Source organism: Denticeps clupeoides, chromosome 6 (genome assembly GCF_900700375.1).
Source record: "Denticeps clupeoides chromosome 6, fDenClu1.1, whole genome shotgun sequence".
Lineage (NCBI taxonomy): Eukaryota > Metazoa > Chordata > Actinopteri > Clupeiformes > Denticipitidae > Denticeps > Denticeps clupeoides.
Genome location: NC_041712.1, coordinates 13,293,391 through 13,316,170, shown reverse-complemented (window position 1 = coordinate 13,316,170; position 22,780 = coordinate 13,293,391). Strand labels below are relative to the sequence as shown.

The 22,780-nt window shown below is 42.7% G+C and overlaps 1 protein-coding gene across 1 annotated transcript; it reads right to left on the bottom strand.

Annotated features, from left to right (window-relative positions):
• Window positions 1-14,533: 14,533 nt before the first annotated feature.
• On the bottom strand, window positions 14,534-18,882 carry LOC114792166 (uncharacterized). The gene is made up of 5 exons (XM_028983069.1): window positions 18,357-18,882; window positions 17,585-18,287; window positions 16,773-17,050; window positions 14,735-15,008; window positions 14,534-14,560 (listed from the first exon to the last, which is right to left on the bottom strand). The coding sequence occupies exons 1-5, from the start codon at window positions 18,518-18,520 to the stop codon at window positions 14,534-14,536; spliced, it is 1,446 nt and encodes a 481-aa protein (XP_028838902.1). The 5' UTR covers window positions 18,521-18,882.
• Between the last annotated feature and the right edge of the window lie 3,898 nt (window positions 18,883-22,780).

The following is a 22,780-nucleotide window of genomic DNA, read 5'->3' as shown; positions in this document are numbered from 1 at the left end:
TATCATGCATATGACAGCTTTGGTGCAAAGACAAGACTAAAACTTTAAGTAAAAACAGGCCACAAAAAAACATAGTTGTCACTTGGCGCAGGGTGTTCACATGGAGAGTAGAGAATGGCCGTTAGCCGTAGATCGGAAGATGACCTAGGTCGGAAGGTCGGAAGATGACCATCCTCTGCTACTTTACTCTTTACCCCACACACTGCTCCCATGGCTGCCCACTGCTCACTCAGGGTAATGGGTTAAATGCAGAGGACAAATTTCACTGTGTGCACCGTGTGCTGTTCTGCTGTGTATCACATGTGACAATCACTTCACTTTACTTTAGACTTTGGTTTTCACGTAGTAGCAGTCAGAAGTTTACAGACACTTATCATGAACAGAAATATTCATTTAGGGCTTTCATCCAATTGAGCCATTATTTCTTCCCATTTGCAAAATGCTTACATTTGTATTTTTCTTTCATGCTACCCTTGTGTTGACATTCTAGTTTAGATCTTTTATCAGTTTTTCTTGTTTGACTCATTAAGCTCCTTGCCTTTTATATTGCCTTTGTTTCCTCGGTTCCATTTATTTATATGATCAAATTCCCTTTTGCCTGAATGTGAGCCTATACCAGCCTATTGGGTAGTGTTTGCACATATGGCACATCGCACAAAACAGAGGGGCCTTAGCATTGGATGGAAAGATTCCAGAATTACATTTAACTTTAATTTTCCTAAAATGACAAATGCAACAGAATTCACATTCTGTAATATGTAATTAGTTCTAGACTACAATAAAATCCCATGAATAATAACCAATTTCATAAGAGCAGAGGTAAACCATGGTCATGCAATAAGGTCTCAGTGGCAGAGCTGAAATAATACCATGTCAAGGCAGTGTACCAGGCCCAGCAAGGAGAATGGACATGCTACTTGGCTAAAGTAAGCAGAAGCATTGTCTAGGCTGTTGTCAGGTTTGACGGCACCTGGACTCATCACCTGTGGCCCAATCCGGACATCTTTTAAAAGCCTGTGGCTCCGCCCCTCTGCAGCGAGGGCATTTTTGTGAACTCTTAGTGGACCCTGCACCCGTCTGAGTTCTGTTAAGAAGTTCTGTATCTGGCAACCTTTTGAGTTCTGGCAACCGCCACACGTCTGCGGGCTAATTTATGTTGATCCCCTTTATTTCCCCTTTATGTTTATTAGAATTAGGTTACAAAAGAAAACAGCTCAAACTCTCAAACCTAGACCCCAATAAAAAAAAACAACCAAATAAATAAAAATAAAAAAACAAGATAAAATAATATATATATATTGATACACACATACATATTCAGATATTACACCCAAAAAGAGGGAAAATCCACCCCCACCATCAACCTATACAAAAATAAATAAATAAGTAAATACATTTAAAACCACCTCTGCAGAGCTCCACTGAGACGCAGACTGTATCACCCAGGACCAGAAGGGAAATTCTTATTCTTGACCAGATCAAGGAAAGGACCCTAAATCTTTTTAAATGTCTTAAGGGAACCCCTAAGTGAAAGTCTTATCCTTTCCAGTTTAACAAAATAAAAAATATCTTGTATCCAGTGAATTTGGCTGGGAGGTTTCGAGTATGCCACTTGCCACCAGTTTGGCCATATTTCAGAGCTGCAACATCACTGGAGTGCCCAAAAGCACAAGGTGTGCAATACTCAGAAACATGGCCAAGGTAAGAAAGGCTGAAAGACGACCACCACTGAACAAGACACACAAGCTGAAACGTCAACACTGGGCCAAGAAATATCTCAAGACTGATTTTCTAAGGTTTTATGGACTGATGAAATGAGAGTGAGTCTTGATGGGCCAGATGGATGGGCCCGTGGCTGGATTGGTAAAGGGCAGAGAGCTCCAGTCCAACTCGGATAAATAATTGAAAATGGATATATTTGTGTTTTGTTAAGTTGCCTAATAATTATGCACAGTAATAGTCACCTGCACACACAGATATCCCCCTAAAATAGCTAAAAATAAAAACAAACTAAAAACTACTTTCAAAAACATTCAGCTTTGATATTAATGAGTTTTTTGGGTTCATTGAGAACATGGTTGTTGTTCAATAATAAAATTATTCCTCAAAAATACAACTTGCCTAATAATTCTGCACTCCCTGTATATTAAAAATCTGATTATAAGTATGAGAAACCGAACCTTTCAGAGATGGAGTTGGTTTAAGAAGGTCATCTAAAACAGAGTCTGGGGGTAGATTTGGAAATGTGGGAAAGGTGTGATGAGCAAAGCTACGCACCTGCAAGTATCTAAAGAAGTCATGCTGAGGAAGAGAATATTTATGAAGCAGTTGTGAGAAAGAGGCAAAGACATTGTCTATGTATAGGTCTTTAAAACAGAGAATTCCAGCTTTTGACCACATAGAGAACAGATCATCAACCAGAGATGGAGGGAACTGGTGATTTGCCGTCAGCGGGGCATAGGTGGAAGTTTGTAACCCAAAGTACCGTTTAAACTGCACCCAAATTCTGAGAGTAGTTTTAACAATCCTATTTTTAGTATAATGCAAAGTGGAAGACAGAATAGCAGAATGCACTAAAGCTCTCAGAGATGTAGGTTTGACCGAATTTGCTTCTATTGCCAACCAATTGATTTGAGCAAATTATGGTTCAGACTGAAGCTACTATATGAGGATGCTAATATTAGATGCCCAGTAATAAAGCCTAAAATGTGGTAAGGCTAACCCACCCATTTTTCTTGGTCTTTGTAAGTATTGTTTGCATAGTCTTGGAACTTTCTTGTTCCAGATAAACTCAGAGATCACAGAGTCAACTTTCTGAAAAAATGACTGAGGCAGAAATATTGGTATGCATTGAAACAGGTAAGAAAAACATGGTAAAATATTAATTTTCACCGTATTAACACGTGCAGTCAGGGACAGATTGAGAATGGACCACCGTTCACAATCCTCTCGAACATTAGACAGCAAGGAAACAAAATTAGCCTTTACAAGATCTTCAAATTTAGATGTGACACAGACACCAAGATATGATAAAATTATGATGGGCAATTTTGAAGGGTAAGCTATAAAGAGGGTAATTCCTAGCAGCAGTACTAATGGGAAATTATTCACTTTTATTCAAATTCAATTTATAACCAGAAATCTCAGAGAATGATTGAAGAGTAGTAAGAGCAGCAGGGATTGAAACCGGTAAATTAGAGATATATAACAAGAGGTCATCTGCATAAAAGGACACTCTCACCTCCCGCCCATTCCTAACAATTCCAGTAATCTGAGTGTTACACCTAAGTGCAATTGAAAGAGGTTCAACTGCAAGCGCAAATAATAAAGGGCTTAAGGGGCAACCCTGTCTAGTCGAACGATAGAGGGGGAAATATTCAGATTGAGTATTATTTGTTCTAACAGATGCTTGCGGGGAGGAGTAAGTTTGTTTTAAAGCCAAACCTTCCCAGTGTACACTCTAAAAACTGCTGGGTTAAAAACAACCCAATTTGGGTTATTTTGGTAACCCAGCGCTGGGTCAAAAAGGGACCAACCCAACGCTGGGTTATTTTGACCCAACAAGTTGGGTTACACGTTTAACCCAGCATGCTGGGTTGTGATTATTAACCCAACTATTAGTTAAAAATGACTACGCTGCTGGGTTGAATGGAACCCAAAATGGGTCAGAAATTTAATATAGAAACTTGTGATTAAAATTACTAAAATAAAAACAATTATACAGCAATACATATTTCAATAATGGAATTTTATTAATGACAAAACATGTAAAAAATGTGTCCATATGAATTTAAGACTTTTTTTTCCATCTCCACCTCAACATTAAGACAATTTTTATGAAAATGTATCAAACTGTAGTCACAGTGTTTCTGGAATAAAGTCAGTAACAATGAATCAGATTGAAGCCAAATTAACTTTAGAAAAACACAATTTGACATGTAAATGTAATGAAAAAAAGTTTTCTTATCATGCATATAAGATATAAGAGTCATCTGTAAGAAACACACAACAAAGCAGGCATTAAGAACATCTATGCAGTAAGGATCAGATTTGGTCAAAATAGACTTGCAACTTTCCTAAAATGTGCCCTCTGTAAAAAAAAAAAAAATAATACAATACTAGACACATCAAGCACAAGAAGAATCAGATACAAAATGAACAACTGCAAGCCTATTTGCTCTAATCACTGCAAATTAATTGTACAACAATCAGGCATGAAGAGCTGTGCTATAAGCATAATTGGGTCTTACCCTGCTAGCTCATTCTTCAGCTTCTGAACCTTTGGAGGTAGCTCACTTCTACCTTAATTTCACATTGCCTGCTGAATGAAGGTAAACGTGTTTTCAAGCACTTTGGGTGCTGCAGGTGAAGTGTGTAGGTTAAGCCAAACAAGAGGCACATTGCTTGAGGTAGGTTGGTGAGTGCTTCCCTTGCCCTCTCGGTTGATGCCCAGTCTTGAGGGGTTGAGTTATGGCAATGCTAGGCTTGCTGAACTGTTGTCCTCATAATAGAGGATTCCCACTGGGATGTCCATGGAGTCTCCATAGACTCTACATAGTGCAAGAAACATGACAAAAAGAGAATATGCAGGTTAACAGCAATTTGTCTACAATCAACTGTATAGAATTAGCTAATATTATAGATTTTGTAATTCAATGTGATTTTATTTTAGGCACTGTAAACAATCTATTTTGTGTGTTTATATATAGGCGTCTTTCATGTTGTGACAGTAGGTGGTATATAACACAATTTGATATTTGAATGGTACAAATGGAGAAAGGGTTTACTCACTGAACTGCTCTTGAAGAACATAGATGCATCATCTCCAAGAATTATTGGAAGTCCTCTCAGGACAAGGCATCTAATGGCTGTTGGCTCTGTGCTCTGCAAAGTGGTATAAAACACACTTGAATGTAGAACAAAGGAAATAAATCTTATAGCAGTTTATTTGTCCATATAGAGAAATACCACAAGAGAACAGTTTATGTATTGAACTAACCATCAATATCATTATGAGAAGAAAAGAGAAATATCAACCCACCGTTGTGTTGTAGCAGGTCAGCTAATTGCTTTTCTATCCGACCTGTCTTCCTCTTGAAATTTCCATCAAAATTGGACACAACCCATCAAGAACACCAAAGAACTCTTCTTTAAAATTTCTACCAACAATCCTGTTAAACTCCAGGTAAACCTGAAAAATATTAAATATGCTCAGTTTTGATATTCAGGCAGAGTTATTTATAACACAAATAAACCTCTCTGAACATCATGTATGTAAAACAAATAAGAAAAAAAAACATTAAAGGACACATCCACAAACCTGGTTTTCAGTCAAAAAAGCACTGGCCAGCTTTGGATCATCTGGTTGATGTCAGGTTCATCCTTTACAACCTCCTCTCGTCTAAGAACAAACATGATTCCTGATGCAAGCAAGGAAAGGGCTTAGTTCCTTCTTGCATAAGTTCCATATTTTAGCCTGTAACGTTTTAAAAAACTGTGCTCTTCTCGCAGATAGTACTTGCATTTCCAAAGCATATTAAAGTGGCTTTAAACAAAACTAGTAGTGCAAAAAAAAAAAAACTGGCATATGTTGAAAGTGGGTGTTTACTTTTTCAAACCTACATTGAAATAATTTGAATTCTACAAAACTGTATGTAGATAAGTAGAGAGCTACTCTAAAAACACATTGCTGCAAGTATCAAATGCTCACTGTTCCCTTAAGATGACCTCATAATTAAATGCATGTTTCAAACTACAAATGTTCCAGCAGTTTCTAATTTGAATAGAGAAAACAACTCACCTTGTTCATCCACAAAATGGTTCTCGTTGCAGCAAGCAAAACTCCTTTTAAAAAAAAAGTCCAAACTTGAGGGAAACAGACAAATGTAGACAGAAAGGTATACTTCTAAAATACAACATTAAACCCCAAAACCCCCTTTCACATTGTATATGCAAAATAAAGCTTACCTATCTCCGTGTGAGTGAGTACACACAAATTGCTGGCCCCAATGCAGTCGCAAGATATTAAGCATTGTTAGCATAGCAAGTGTTAGTTAGCAAGAAAAAATTTCTCCTCTGTCCTTCTACCCGCAGCTTTTGCCTCAGAATTTTTTTCCGCCCGTCTCCTAACCCCGCGGCTTTCGCTCATAAAATAATTTTTTCGCCCTTCAGAAAAATTTTTTTTTCGCCCCTCAGAAACTAAAGACGGTGCAAAGACAATGGCGGCTTCTCTCGCTAATGTCCCAGGTAGTTGACGTGACGTGCGTGCTCTCTTTCAGGTCCGCGTTCCCAACCCAGCACCGCTGGGTTACAGATCGAGACCGATTTTCAACCCAAATTGGGTTAAATCAACCCAACAACAGACTCAACCCAGCATTTGGGTTGAAAAAACAACCCAGCGTTTTTTAGAGTGTATGAAAAAGATAGGGCCATTCCACTCTATCAAAAGCCTTTTCAGCGTCAAGTGATATGAGGACCTCCTGAGCTGAGTGTTATAAATTGTATTAAACAGACATCTAAGGTTAGAGAAAGAGTGTCTGTTTCGGATAAATCCTGTTTGGTCTGCAGAGATGATGCTTGGAAGGGTAGATTCCAGTCTTACAGCCAACCATTTTGATAAAGGTTTAAGATCTGCATTCAACAAGCTGATTGGGCGGTAGGATGGGCAGCACAAAGGATCTTTGCCCTTTTTTAAAAGCAGTGAGATGGTGTCTTGTGAAACGGTTTGAGGAAGGCAGCCAGAGTCAAACGATTCATTATACATGTCTAGCAATAATGGAGCCAGTTTATCTCAGAACTTTCTATAGAATTCACAAGGAAATCCGTCAGGTCCGGGACATTTTCCACTTTGCTGAGACATCAGTGCCGATCTAAGTTCTGCAATGGTGATTGGCTTCTCTAAATCCTCAGCAATGGATGTGTCTATGGAGGGAATATGCAGTTTGTCAAAGAAATGATCAAACTCAGCAGAAGAAGATGTACGATCAGAGGAGTAAAGAGACACATAGAATTCCTTAAAGGCTTTGTTAATTTCCAGGGGATCAGAGGTTTTGCCCGAGACTGTTTGGATCTGTAGTATTTGATGGGATGCTGCTGTCCGACATATCTGGTGTGCCAATAACTTGCTGGCCTTGTCTCCATGTTCATAATAGTTAGCTCTGGATTGAAGTATCATTTCTGTAGCTTGATGTGTCATAAGAGACGCTCCTTGTATAAGTCTGGGGATTGATTGATGGCGTATTCATTATCTAAATGATAAATATGCTGCAACAACTCTTTTCGCTTTCTAAGTTTTTTCTCATAGCCTAAGTAAGAGATAATCTCCCCCCTTATATAAGCCTTCAGGGTTTCCCACAACAGTGTCTGATATGGATGAAAGTAATCTATTATCCACCAAAAAAAGATCAATACGAGTGAAGGTATGGTGAACTTGAGAAAAAAAGGAGTATTCACGTTTAGTAGGATTGAAGAAGCGCCAGGCATCAGAAACTGCATATTCTTTCATAAAAGATAAAATAGCCTTAGCCGACCTAGAAGGAGCACAAACTGCAGAAGAAGAGCGGTCCATGTGGATTAAGCCAGCAATTGAAGTCACCCCCTAATATTAGATAATGTGTAGACAAATCAGGAATCAATGAAAAGAGACGTTTGAAGAACATTGTCGTAATTGGGGGCATATATATTAAGTATTATGAATTTGGCCCGTAACAATCACGAATCTCCCATTAGGGTCAGATACTATACTTGTATGTGCAAAAGGGACAGATTTAAGCAGTAGTATGGCTACACCTCTTGCTTTCCCTGAGAATGAAGAGTGGTAGGTTTGATTGATCAAGCCCTTCTTAAGTCTGACATGGTCTGAGGGTTTGAGATGTGTTTCTTGTAAAAATATTACATGGGCACCTGCGTAATGAAGACAATGAAAGATCTTACTACGTTTTATAGGATTGTTGAGCCCCCTACAATTGAGACTAGTAAATAAAATGTTGCCCCGACCTGGGATCGATACAGAATTAGCCCTGGTCATAAATTAAAATAAAAGAGGAATGTTGTCTCAAAGTAGAACTCTGCAATAAAGTGAGAAGTGGAGTAAGCTGAATGAAAAGTAAAATTAAGAAAGCATAATAAAACAAAAAGGAAAAATAAATAACTGAAATAAAAACCAAGACCCTACCCCACCCAACCTAGCAGAAGCCTCTCCCAAAACTGGAGGCGCGCCACCCACCCCATAACACACCATCTTCTTGGCACGTCCGTGGATGGTGCAAGTAACCTACTGCCCATCACTACAAGACGTTCCTAATGAAGAGTGACAAATTGGAAATCCAAAAATAAATATATTATAGTTAGCCCTTAATAACAAATTACTCTAACCCTCAGTAGGAAAAAAAGGATTAGTAAGTGAAACATAAACCTACAACTTGAAAACACCGGCAACATTAATTCGCATTCACAATACCTAAAAGAAGGCACAGTAAAAAAATAACTACACACACACAATCTAAATTTCGATATTTCACCAATAGCACCAAGAAAGAAAGATAAACATCATAGCTGTATTAGAGTACATAATCAGATCATCTTAAAAGAATATAAAGCTCACCTTGTGAGAAAGTTTTAGAACAACAATTCCGCGATGTTACCAGCAACAATGGCACGTTAGCTAATTAGCTAGCTAGAGGGAGTCTGGAACCACCACCTTTTTCACTTTCTTCTTAATGAGTCCACGCCGAAGCGGGATCCTCGAACCTGTGGGTCTGACCGTTGGCCAGTGTAATGCGCAGTGTAGCTGGATAGAGAAGTCCAAACTTAATGTTCGGGCAGCAGTGGAGCTCCTTCTTCACGTTAGCGAATGTCGCTCTTTTCTTCGCCACCGCCGCTGTACAGTCCGGGAAAATAGAAATCTTCTTACCCATGTGGAGAAGAGGAGACATTTCTCCCCGGCTCTTCGCAGAATCTGGTTCCGAACCTGGAACAGGTTAACACTAATAATAAGTGGACACGGAGGTTCGCCATCTTTGGACCTGGGATGTAAGGTACGGTGAGCACGATCCAGCACAGGTTTCTCATCAAGACCGAGTAGGTCCTGCAGGAACTGCGCCACAAACTCAGTTGGTCGTGGGCCCTCCAGACCCTCAGGAAGTCCCACCAGTCCCACCCAGTTTCCGAAATAATAGAATCAAATTTATAAAGGATGTCGGTTCGCATCTCGTCCATCATTCGTCTCATACCCAGCAATAAACTTTCGTTAACGTCCGACTGTGAAGTAGCTTCCAGCTCAGGAGAAGACCGATGTTTACTGCGGCCTCGGTTTTTCCGCGGTTAGCCATTGTGCCATTCACTAAAAATTAAAATAATAGGCGAGCAGCTTTGGCACTAAAGTTTGGTACGAAAAAGAGGGCAAATCAAGTGCACTTAAAAAGTAAAATTTATATAAAAAGTCACCCTTCTGAGGAGCCACTGGAAACCACGTCTACATCCCCCTGTCTCCGCAGCGCCCCCTGCCACAGGCTTTTAAAAGCTGTCCGGATTGGGCACAGGTGATGTGTCAATCCTGACAGCTGTCATCTGGAGGACTTCACAAACATGCCTAACCTTGTTGCTCACTGTGCTCCATCAAAAATTGGAAAGATGCAGGATGCTTACAAATGAATCATCACTAAACTTTCTAACATTTGGCAGTTCAAGTGGCTCAAGTACTCTGTACAGGTTGCCAGAAGCTGTCTGAACCCACCATTTGGGATTTGGATTCTGATGCTTTGCAGACAATTCAGACATGTGATTTTCCATGCTGGCATGACAGGAACGAGCCTATAGAGGAATGTCTAATAACTGGGAGTGTCTAATAACTAAGTCGCTTTGGATAAAAGCGTCTGCTAAATAAAGTAAAGTAAAGAAGAGGTCAGGGTCCAGATTGTTTGGAGGGTCATATTCTGAAGCTCATTACTCTAATGAGGTCAACTGCAGAGGATGTGGGTAGACAGGGAGTGAAATATGAGCAAGTGTTGATTATTGCTTATAACCTTGCCGCTGACAATGGAGCAACAGCAAGAGATCGAAATATGCGGGTCGTTGGAAGTCTATTACATATGCAAAGTGCATCTTATTCAACAAACTCTTATTCAACTGAGGCTTGTGTATTAGTGAAGATCAAGTACATTCTCAATGTGTCACAAGTTGCAGATACATGATTGTTCCAGTCAGAAATTCACACACAAAACTAGCAAAAACCAAGTCGTTAACTGCCATGACTACTTCACACACAGTTACTTCTGGCTTTAGGCCACTTAATAAATACATCAGCGAAAATCACAAACATGGTCTTGGGATCATGTTAGTGACATACAGATGTTTGGGTCCCTGAGCATTCCTAAAAACATCCATTGTGAAATATTTATTGTATATTCCTATGCTAGTATGTAGGAACAACCCTGACAGTTTACGCTACAGTGTTTCACTGTCACTCATTTGGTCAGTCAAGATTAAACTTTAACATTAGGCAGGTATGTGAGGTAGGTGGTTAATTCCAAATCAAATTGCCATTCCAGAAATGCAGTAAACTCAAATGCAAAGCAGGTCTCTGAGCATCAAGAAATGTTGTAGATCATGCAGCGCAGAGCTGATTAAGGCTTTGGCTGATGATCTGCTTCTAGCTCGGCTCTTACCATAATTTGCATAGTGAGCCTGCACTGATGTGTTTCTTGATGGGATCAAAAAAAAAATGAAACTACTAATTATGGACTGATTTTTTTTTTTTAACCAAATGATATGCAACTGTAAAATTGTAATCAAGGACACTTACAATTAGGGAATAAAAATCCTGCCAGAGGGCAGTCCTGAATAGGAGTATAAAGTCATTTTATGTTGCATTTGCAAAAGGCGTTTACTGGTCCCAACCTTCCAAATCGCATTTTGTCATAATCTTCTATTTTCATAAAAAACAAGACTTGTTTTTATGACTAATTCTTGTGTGGGACAATAAAACAAAATGCTAATACATGACTATAAGCACTATATGTCACTGTCATGTTGGGCTGGACAAGGCAAGTAAGGAGGTTGCATACGCACGACATAACACAAGGCAAGGGAACATCAACACGCAATGACCTGATGGCGAACAGACACAAACAGGATAGCTTTATACATTTACTGTATATAAATATACAACAGGTGAACACGATCAGGGAACATTACACGAGACTAACATGAAACTCTGGTCCGAACCCCTGCCAGTCCGAATCATGACAGTACCCCCCCCCTCAAAGGCACAACCTCTGGGAGTGCCCCACAAAATGGTCCATGAAAGGGGGGGGGGAGTCCATAAGGACGAGTGGCGGCAGTCCTGCACCGGTGGCGTCAGGCCCGGGCCAAAGCATGGCTTGTCCGTGGGGGACCGGCATCCTGTCCGCCATCCGCAGGCACCCGTCACTCCAGTCAGTCTCTGGCACACCCCGCTGGAAAGTCCATCTACCTCCTCGTCTCAGTTAATCGTCGGTACACCCCGCCTCCGGAATCGCGGCGAACAGACACGAACAGGATAGCTTTATACAATTATATAAATATACAACAGGTGAACACGATCAGGGAACATTATACGAGACTAACATGAAACTCCGGTCTGAACTCCGGATCCAGAGTAACCCCTGCTGGGCTGGATCATGACAGTCACATTGCAGGATACATGCATGAAAATAAGTTTGCTTTGATTAAATAAATCCTGACTCGTTGCTATGACAAGTGCCATAGTTACAGTATGTGTCAACTATTTCCAACTACTCCCCATAGCTTACATTTACAGCGTTTATCAGATGCCCTTATTCAGAGAGACTTACAATCAGTAGTTACTACTACTGTTCCCCTGAACGTGTGACATTTTATGTCCTATATTAATCAACTGACTTGACTGGCACTGGTCAAAGTTCACACAGAGTAGTGCAGTATTATATCCGTATGACATGACCACATGTTTGGTTTGTTTTTACTGAATATTAGCATTTTAGAAGAGAGTGGGTTTGGTTGTCACAGTGATCATATCTCAGCCACTAGAAGGCAATGATCAAAACTGCGGAGACAGAAATGTTTGTAATTAGTTTAAGTGAAAGTGAAGTGAAAAACTGCAGCACAGCACATGGTGACACAGTGAAATGTGTCCTCAGATTTTAACCATCACCCTTTGTGATCAGTGGGCAGCCATGACAGGCGCCCGGGGGAGCAGTGTGTGGGGACGGTGCTTTGCTCAGTGGCACCTCAGTATCATCTTGGCGGATCAGGATTCAAACCTGCAACCTTCTGATTATGGGGCCACTTCCTTAACCGCTTGGCCACCACTGCCCCATCAGATGTCATGTACATTGACAGAGGAGGTGTAAGCAGCACAACCTTGAGGTGAGAAACTTTATTTGTAACTATAAAGCTGGTATTCCTATTCTTTTTAGAGTGGACAATAAATAGAAATTACATCAGGAAGACAAGTTATGGCCATACACCACCCAATTTGATGCTTAGGTCAGGAGCGGAAACGGCCAGCTCAGACAGGTTTGGTGCATTTGTAAAAAGACACTCCTCTCATCACATCACTTAGAATGCCAGAGGCCACCAGCGTAGGCCAAACCAGTTCTTTGACAACTCGGAGGAGGTAACAAGACTCCACCATTTTGAGCCATAGACTATGGGCATAACAGTCCACAAGCCAAATAAAGTGGTGGCACGTAGAGGTTACAAGCAGGTGGGGCTGCTATCATCTGGAGAAAGGAGAACCTTGGTCACCCTCACCTGTGTAGTCTCTGCAGTAGGGACTTTCATTCCTCCCTTCTTTGTTTTCTTCAGGGTCTATTTCCATGACAATTTCTTGAGAGGTGCCCACACATGGCATCACGATGCTATCATTCCACCCCCACTGCTCCCATCGCTTGTATGGCCCTCTCAAGAATTATGTCAACAAAGCCTCAGCTGCATGGATCCTGGGAAAACTATGACTATGTGACAATACCCCGAAGATTGTGGCTAGTTTCACAGTGGAAGTAGTAGTTTTCATTTATATGTTTCAGTCTAAAAAGGAACCAGTAAAACATATCTTATGATTTTATACACGTGTTTGGTTTGGTATTTCATTGACAATAAAGATTTTTTTAAAGCGTTAATTTCAATCATATGTAACGAATTAGCTCATGAGGAAATATCTAGAATTAATTATAACTGGTTATAATTAATAATAAACATTTAGACTAGATTTGGGAATAAGCTGTAGCAGAATTAATGTTACAATTACTTGATCTGTCCGTCCACGGAGCAGATAATATAATTATTTATCAATTCTGGGAATGATTATCCCCCCTCTTGTCAGGAAAGGTAGCTTTCCCACTCTGCGTACTAGCAGTAATTTAGCATGTAAACTTAAAGGGTCAAACGTTCAGTGACTCCAGATGTGAGCAGCACACAGAAACAAACGATTGTGAATTTAAAGAATTTAATAAACACGGCTATAGGTAACATACAACAATTAGACAAACATATACATACAGGGTAAAGGAAAGTGATGAAAAGAGAATGGCAGTATTACACATCAATTAACCACAGCCTAATGAGAATCGTCAGAGAATTCTTATGTTCACCTTAAAAAGGGGTTTAAACGTGCATAGTTACTTGCATTGGTCCTTATTTCATGCAAAGGAGTCCTGATGTGGTAGGGTCGCGATCCTCCTTGAAGGTAAATTTTGCCAAAAGAGTCAAAGTGTTGAAAGAGGTGTCTCGGAAGGAAGAAGAGAAAATCTGAGCATTCGTGCCTGTGTGACGCTCTTTTTTGAATGCTTTCTGGCACGCCCATCATGTGGCCTGAATAGCCAATCACAAGTGTGACATTTTGGCGGGAGAAGTTTCCTTTGTCTGGGTTTACAACTGACCGGAATTTTTTAGGGCTGGTCCAGAGAGAGACTGTAGTTTGTTGCAGTTACAATTTCTACCTTATAGAAATTGTATGATGTATTTTGTGATCACATGGTATGCATCACTGTTCCAGTAGTAAAGAGAAGTTCCTTCTGACACCAAGAAAGGGACCTTTAGGAGGTAGGAAAGTAGAGATACACTTATACACTTAATTATAGGTAATTAGAGTTTACCTAATGCACAATAGAAAGTTGTAACTAGTATAATTCATACAAGGGAACGTACACACAACGCGTGCATATACGGGATCCACTTATAATCACATATTCCTAGCACAAGATACAGACAATATGTTTTAAGTGTGTGCGTGATTGTGTATTGCGAAGGTGGGGCCAGACAGGAGGTCTTTGGAATGCTTTGAAGCTTGGAGCCCCGATGAGCAGTTTGCAGACCCCGTCTGCTTCGCATCGTCTTGGTGACAGTGGGGGCAGACGGGACAATCAGGCTGAGGGTCCAGGTTGTAATTGGTATGTAAATGTCAAAGGTTAAAAGGTTCTTTGAAGATCAACCATCTGTGATCCTACGCAGATGCTACAAATCCCCCCTTGTGGCTGAAAAGTGTTCAACTAGAAACCTTATCAGACACATTGGATCATGAAGGTGGGATGACAGATGGATCCTGTAAGTCAGATAGCAGGTGGATCAGCAAGCCTTTGGGTCTTCCATCCGGGTGTTCCCCTTGGTCAAGTTCAGCACTGCCTCCGCCTGGGGTACTCTCCTACGGCGGTTTTTCTTGAAAGGTCCGGGGAAATGCAGCCGTGCACCGGTTCATGGACCTTTGCACCAAATTTACTCTGTTAAACAGGACGGAGGCAAGGCCGAGAGTTAGGGTGCAACTGATCGCTGTGGCGAGGCAAAGAGCTGTGTCGGCCGCAGTCCAGGATCGGGCAACAGGAAAGTTGGTCTGGACAGGTTGCCTAGACAATGCTTGGAGGGCTGTGTCGATTGGGGTGATATCAATTATCTGAGACCCCCCTTCCTCAATGCTCTGTTCCAGTTCGGGCTCCAGGGTGAGGCTGTGATCCTTGACGAAAGATGGAAGTTCCACCTCGGACTGGTACTCATCGCTCGGAAGGTGGTACAACGCCAGGTATACTTGAGGGTTACGGTCGTTGGTGATGAGAAGTCCATGTTGGTCCCTCAGTGCAATGCCGGATGCTGGACCTGGGGATGTGATCTCAGGTTGTGGTTGTCCTCTGGTTAGCTGGAGGCATAGCAAGGACAGCCACAGCAGCACCCCCCTTTGTCTTTCCCTGCCAGAAGCCACATGTCTCTTGATCTGGTTACGATGGAACCATTTGAACGCTGGTTCTTTCTGTCCACGGCTTTGCTTGATCTGGTATGCGACAGGAAAGAGTTTGTCCATGATCTCATGCGGTCCAGTCCAGTGTGGAGGAAATTCCTTTGACAGCCGATGAGAGGATGTCTGAGGCGGTTGTATGTTGCAGTAATAACAGACCTTGTCACCCATGTCCAGTTCTTGGTGTGATGCCTTCCAGTTGTAATATGCTTTCCGGCCGTCTGCACTCTTTTGGAGTCGTTGTTGGGCAAAAGCAAATGCGGTTCTCAAATGCCGGTGCGGTTCCTCAAGGTACTGGTGAGTGGTGTAGTTGGTGTCTCCTGGCTGGTATAGCAGGTGTACTTGTATTCCCAGAAGTTTCCAGGTTTGCTGTATAATCTCAGCTGTGAAGTTGGTGCCCTTGTCTGAGTTGACTCTCAGTGGCAGCCCGAACTTTGTGAACTGGAATACGACTGTGAGGAAATACTTGTAGCCTCTAGTTGACCTAGGCAGGGGTCCAACCCAGTCACTTTGGAGGTCTGACCAAGGAGATGTGACTCCTCTGCGCTGCAGTGAGGCTCTGTGGTTTGTTTTTGTTGGTTGGAATTGGTAACAAGAAAAGAATTCTTTCACATACTCTGCCAAATCTTGCTGCATGCTGGGCCAGTATGCCGCTTGTTCTAGTGTCTCATACGTGGTACTTGTGCCATGGTGTCTCGCGCTTGGTGTGTCGTGAGCATATATTAGCATGACCCCCCTTAGGCACTGTGGCACCACAAGCCTTGGCGCAGTGATGTCATCAGGGCAGTACCCAAGAATATTGTGCATCACACACAGCATAGGTTTCACGTTGAGTAGTGCTTTGAGGGTTGGCGTATTGGCCATTTGTGCAGCTGTGATAGGGCGGTTGGAGGGGTCAGAGAGGTGGTGAGGGATAGTGTGTATAGCTGGGTCAGAGGCCTGCATGTCAGCAATGTCCATGGTGGTGATTTGAGGAGCCAGCGTAAGCGGCTGTGAGGTGGTCATTGAAGTGGGCTGAGTCTGTTTGCTGCGGGTTATGGCAGCCACATTAAGGGTGGGTGGGTGGGCAGGTGGATACCATAACTCGCCGTGTAGTGCACCTGCTGTAGCTAGCTGGAAAGTGCATAGTGATGACCTTGAACCTTGCTCTTGGGTCGGTGTGTTCCCGCAGTTGTTGGCGAGACCTTCTGTGGCCTTTGTGACCTGGCGGTCTGTCTGGCGTGATCTTGGTGACTGAGGAGGCAGAGGTTCTCGCACTTGAGCCCAAATTTTTAGATGTTTGAAGTCCAATAGGGGCTCAAAGCGGTCTAGCAGGTCTTTTCCAATAAGGAGCGGGTATGTGTCAAATGGAGAGATGTACACAGGGTGTACTAAGGTCATAGGGCCGATGGTTAGGTGAATGGGAGCTAGTTGTTCTAGTTGTACATCATTTTGGCTGTATGATTGTACGTTCAGCACACAGTTCTTATATTCGAGAGTTCGATTCTGTCTCTTGGCAGCAATCTGAAGTCTGTCGAAAAGCTGGGCTGACATCAGAGTCAGGTCTGCTCCTGTGTCCACCAGGGCCTCTAGCTTAAACTCACTCTCCAAAGTGGTGGTCAGGTAGAGTTTCTTGGCCACCCCCCTTTCAATTAGGTTCCCCAACAGTCTTGGCATTGGGGCTTGCGTGGTGATCGGCAAGCAGTCAGGACCCGTCTCACGTGACTCTTCCGGAAGGCAGATCACCAAGACAGCACTCCCAGGTACGTCAAGGTCCTGGCTTGAGGCGTGATGCTGGAAATTGGCTGGCTCTGGTGGTTCTGTAATCATCTGCGGTGGTTGCGTGATGTCATCACCTGGTGGTGGGGCCTCTCGTTCTGTGGTCAGCAGAGGATTATGTTTGAGTTGGTTGGGAGGATTATGTTGAGGGGACTTTGATTGGGTGATAGGGTCAGACTGCACGCTTAGTCATGCCTGATCTGACTCATCCTTTTTGTCCCCCCTGTGGTGCCTTTCCTGGAGGAGTTCCTTCAAAACTCTCATAATCTCTGCTGCTTCAGATGTGGCTTCCCAGTTTGGTCCTGCTGGTGATTTAAATCTGGACTGATCCAGAGAGTGTTGAGAAGAGTTCGGCTGCTGCCAATCTGATCTTGACGCTTGTGTTGCTGAAAATTGGCTCCTTCTGGGTCGTCTCTTTCCTTCCCATGTGGCTTCATCCCTTGGGTTGGAGGGTGGTTGTGACCTGTCCCAGGATCTTCCGGAATGACCAGTTTGGTGTTTGTGTCGGGCCCCGTCATGTCCACGCTGCCCCCTGTTGGCTGGAAAGGTTCGTGACCATCTGTTGTCATGGTGGCTTTGCTCGGCGCCCTCTAGAGTGAGTTCTGCACTCTGAGTGGAGACAGGATAGATGGTGTGGGTTTTCGCTGTCTTTTCCGAAACAGCTCTTTGTTTGGCGAAGGCCTTGTGGGCCAAGTCTCTCAGCTGTTGGGTGGACATCGTCCGTGGGCATGCCAGAACCCCCAGATAGTGACTTACTGTGGGGTGCAGGTTCCGGAGGAACAGGGATCTGAAATTGAAATCGTCCTCCATTCCTGGCTCGTTGCGTGCTCCGAAGTAGGCCTGTCGGAGTCTGTTGTAGTAGGCTTGCGTGGTTTCCTGTCTGCCCTGTTTAAGGTCCATGGCAGTGATCAGTCCATGCTCTGACTCTGGGTCAGAGAACTCCCTGATTAGCGCTTGCTGCAGTTGCTGATGATCCATTTTGACGCTCTCTGGCTGTCGGTCCAGGAAACTGCGCACCTCACGGCTAGCAGTGATTCTGAGCAGATAAAGCCTGTCGCGTGTGGTAACGTTAGCAACAGTTTGCAAGTGGAAGTCCACATCATCGAGGTATGAGTGGACATCATGGCCTCCTGCAGGGTTGGGAGTGAAAATAGGAATGTTCCTCGCCAGCTTATCCAGTTCTTTGGTTGACACGCCATGACTGGAATGTAGTCTTTGAGAGGGTTCCCACCCCCTTGCTGCTGGCGGGGGGTTTGGGATGCTGGCAGGTGATGTCCTGAGCACTGGGCTCTCCTCCCTTTTTCTGCTGGTTAGGGGAAACTCTGCGGGGTGCATCTCTCTTCTAGGGTCATCGTGCAGTCTATATGAGTGCTTGAGCTCTCTGCGAACTGTGTCAAGTTCATCTTTCAGGTAGTTTCTTTGTTGGGACAGAGTACTGACCTCGGCCCGGGCAGTTTGCAGGTGGCCCTCACAGGCCCTTGCCCAGGCTTCTCTTTCTTTAAGTTCAGTCACTGCTCTCATCAGGAGGGTCTTAGCCTCGTTGAGATTTTCACTCAGCTCCTCTCTGGCGTCCTTTTCCTGCTCTTCCCGGTGTGCTGTGTCCACGCGGAGATCAGTCAAGGTGTTCTGGAGTCTCTCCAATTCCTCCTGTAGCTCTGGGTGCTGTTTGTGTGCTGTCCTGTCCTGAGTCTCCAGCGTTAGTTGCTCCAGTTGTCTCCGAACGAGCGTCAGATTCCTCTGTGATCTCTCATCCTGAAGCTTTAGTGCTGCAGTCTGTCGTTCCTGGTGGTGGATCGTTGCTTCGCTCAGCTTTGCCTGGCCGAGGAGGTTGTGAGCCAGTGACGCGGTGATCTTGGCCAGCTCCTTGTGGCTGTAGTCCTGCGTCGGATCGTGGGCCATCAAGATGCTCAGGGTGGTAGTAGCCTAGTGGGTAACACACTCGCCTATGAACCAGAAGACCCGGGTTCAAATCCCACTTACTACCATTGTGTCCCTGAGCAAGACACTTAACCCTAAATTGCTCCAGGGAGACTGTCCCTGTAAATACTGATTGTAAGTCGCTCTGGATAAGGGCGTCTGATAAATGCTGTAAATGTAAATGTAAATGTTGTCATCAATCTGCTCTTGGCTCAGGTTCTGCAGGTCCCCGGTGGGTTCATGAAGAAGATTGCTAGTCAGGGCATTCAGCCAGACTTCTAGACGATCCCAGTGGGCCTCAGGGCTGGATGATCGAGACATGTTGGCTTGCTTAAAAGGGGTGAGAGTGGCAGAGAAAAGGGGGGGGGACAGCACAAAATAAAACCAATGCAAGTCCTACCAGTGTTAGCGACTGTGCCTATAGTACTTAGATTTGACCGCGTGACAGTCTTAAGACTTTGACAGCTTGGGTCGTCAATCTATTACTCAGCCTTCCCTGATGATTCTCAAAGGTTTGGTAAACAAACAGAAACCAGGTGAAGACAAACAAACAAATACGCCAAACACAGAGGAGAGGTATAGGATTGAGGGGGAGCACTACCTATGAGTAAACACACAGGTGTAGAGTATAGAAATCGATTCTAAATTTAAATTCAAACACTGTTTAGACTAAATTTAAATAAATCTAAACAGGAGAGGGAGAGGCTTGACTCAGTAATAACAAGAATCAAGTTAAGAGGCAAAGAGTCAGACTAAGCCTTTCAGATAAACTGGCAGGCTTAGGCCAACCAACCAAGAAAACCCACCTACTGAGACCGGCCACAAGGTGGCGTGGGTGAGCCCCAAGGGTTAGAACAGAGGGGGTGGAGTTGGAATTTAGGAGTGTTAGACAGGGTGTGGCAGGATTTCTTCGCTGCCTTTCACACATTAACAATTAAAAACAGGAATTCTTCGCTGCTTTAAAACAAATGCAATTTAGCTGCACCAAAAGGGGTGTGTGGCAGGATTTCTTCGCTGCCGTTACACACTAAAAATTAAAAACAGGATTTCTTCGCCGTTTTTACACAAATGCAGTTAGTTGCACAGCAATGTGTGGGCAGGATTTCTTCGCCGCCTCTTACACACTAACAATTAAAAACAGGGTTCCTTCGCTGTTTCTACACATATGCATTTAGGGCTCTCATTTACGAATAAGGCCTATAAAAAAGATGACAAGAGGAACGTCGCTCAAATCAATCTTTATCGCGATGAAGGAAGATTTCTTCGTTCCAACAGGCGATCTGATAATATTAAAATGTACAGCAAAGAGATTTCTTCGTCTTTACAGCACAATTTTAATATTATGAACTAATGGCTGTGTACTTTAACAGACAATGGCTGTTGAAATACACATATGGAGGTGGTCTTGAACCAACCAATCACGAGAGTGAGTCTTGCCTCACTTTAAGCTTGCATAAAAACACAAAAAGATTGTTACTGAGTTTGCTCACAAAATAAGTTTGAACGTGCCCACATTCTCCACCATTAAATGTAACGAATTAGCTCATGAGGAAATATCTAGAATTAATTATAACTGGTTATAATTAATAATAAACATTTAGACTAGATTTGGGAATAAGCTGTAGCAGAATTAATGTTACAATTACTTGATCTGTCCGTCCACGGAGCAGATAATATAATTATTTATCAATTCTGGGAATGATTATCCCCCCTCTTGTCAGGAAAGGTAGCTTTCCCACTCTGCGTACTAGCAGTAATTTAGCATGTAAACTTAAAGGGTCAAACGTTCAGTGACTCCAGATGTGAGCAGCACACAGAAACAAACGATTGTGAATTTAAAGAATTTAATAAACACGGCTATAGGTAACATACAACAATTAGACAAACATATACATACAGGGTAAAGGAAAGTGATGAAAAGAGAATGGCAGTATTACACATCAATTAACCACAGCCTAATGAGAATCGTCAGAGAATTCTTATGTTCACCTTAAAAAGGGGTTTAAACGTGCATAGTTACTTGCATTGGTCCTTATTTCATGCAAAGGAGTCCTGATGTGGTAGGGTCGCGATCCTCCTTGAAGGTAAATTTTGCCAAAAGAGTCAAAGTGTTGAAAGAGGTGTCTCGGAAGGAAGAAGAGAAAATCTGAGCATTCGTGCCTGTGTGACGCTCTTTTTTGAATGCTTTCTGGCACGCCCATCATGTGGCCTGAATAGCCAATCACAAGTGTGACATTTTGGCGGGAGAAGTTCCCTTTGTCTGGGTTTACAACTGACCGGAATTTTTTAGGGCTGGTCCAGAGAGAGACTGTAGTTTGTTGCAGTTACAATTTCTACCTTATAGAAATTGTATGATGTATTTTGTGATCACATGGTATGCATCACTGTTCCAGTAGTAAAGAGAAGTTCCTTCTGACACCAAGAAAGGGACCTTTAGGAGGTAGGAAAGTAGAGATACACTTATACACTTAATTATAGGTAATTAGAGTTTACCTAATGCACAATAGAAAGTTGTAACTAGTATAATTCATACAAGGGAAAGTACACACAACGCGTGCATATACGGGATCCACTTATAATCACATATTCCTAGCACAAGATACAGACAATATGTTTTAAGTGTGTGCGTGATTGTGTATTGCGAAGGTGGGGCCAGACAGGAGGTCTTTGGAATGCTTTGAAGCTTGGAGCCCCGATGAGCAGTTTGCAGACCCCGTCTGCTTCGCATCGTCTTGGTGACAGTGGGGGCAGACGGGACAATCAGGCTGAGGGTCCAGGTTGTAATTGGTATGTAAATGTCAAAGGTTAAAAGGTTCTTTGAAGATCAACCATCTGTGATCCTACGCAGACGCTACACATAAAATGCAATTCTTTCATATTCTCACACAACCACTCAAATATCATTTCCTTTCATCTTTTTTACTTTTTGTTTGCAAGATATTTCAGCACAATTTCAGTCACTCTGCAGTTTCCCTAATTACTGCTGAAAAACTGCTGAGTATTCAATGTTTAGTATACTTTAGTATACTTTTTTTGTTATTTTCAAAAAATGGCATTTAAATTAAAAAAAAAAAGGTGAACATCTACATTCAAAGCAAATTTGGAGTAAACCAGACAAAGGTCCTAGGATCCTGGGTTCAAATTTGGTTTATATGAGAAAATTAAACAAACCAGATTGTCTAATTTCCTGTTGGGCAGAGCTACTTTGAGTGTATCATAGGTTTGAATGTATCATAGGTTTGTGTTAATGAGATGCACATGCATATTAAATTTGGTGGCAAAAGGTCAAAGTGTGTGTGCACCAGAAAAAAAAGTGTTAAGTGCCACTGTACGCTGCCCTGCATCTACAGCATTTAAGCGCTATCCATTCATGGCTAACAACTTGCCTAGAAATGCAGTTGTGGGACATTAGTTGGCCTAGAAGATAAGGAAACACACCTGTAATCGGAAGGTTGCCAGTTCAAATCCCAAACTGGCAAGGTGCAACTAAGACAATGCAAAGTTACAAGTCCACTTTACTCATCTAATGTATTATATTTATATAATGTAAAAGGAGGCCATTACTCCCATTATGTAAATTAACAAGCAGTGTCCGTTTCTGATATGGGAGACATGGTTGCCCAGGATGGCATCATGGAGGTATATTTTTTTTCCACACGCCCATGCTGCCCCAACATCATGCCACTGCTTTTTTTGGGATTGCTTGGCCACCGATTGGTTTTCCATTCTGGGGAGTTAGGGCATCCTCCTGTCACAGGGTGTGCCTGCTGCTTGTCGCAGAGGGAGGAGGGCTAGATTCTCTGTCTGTCTGGAGTGGCATCTAATAACCAGCACACAAAATAAAAATATACAAAGGCACCAGAT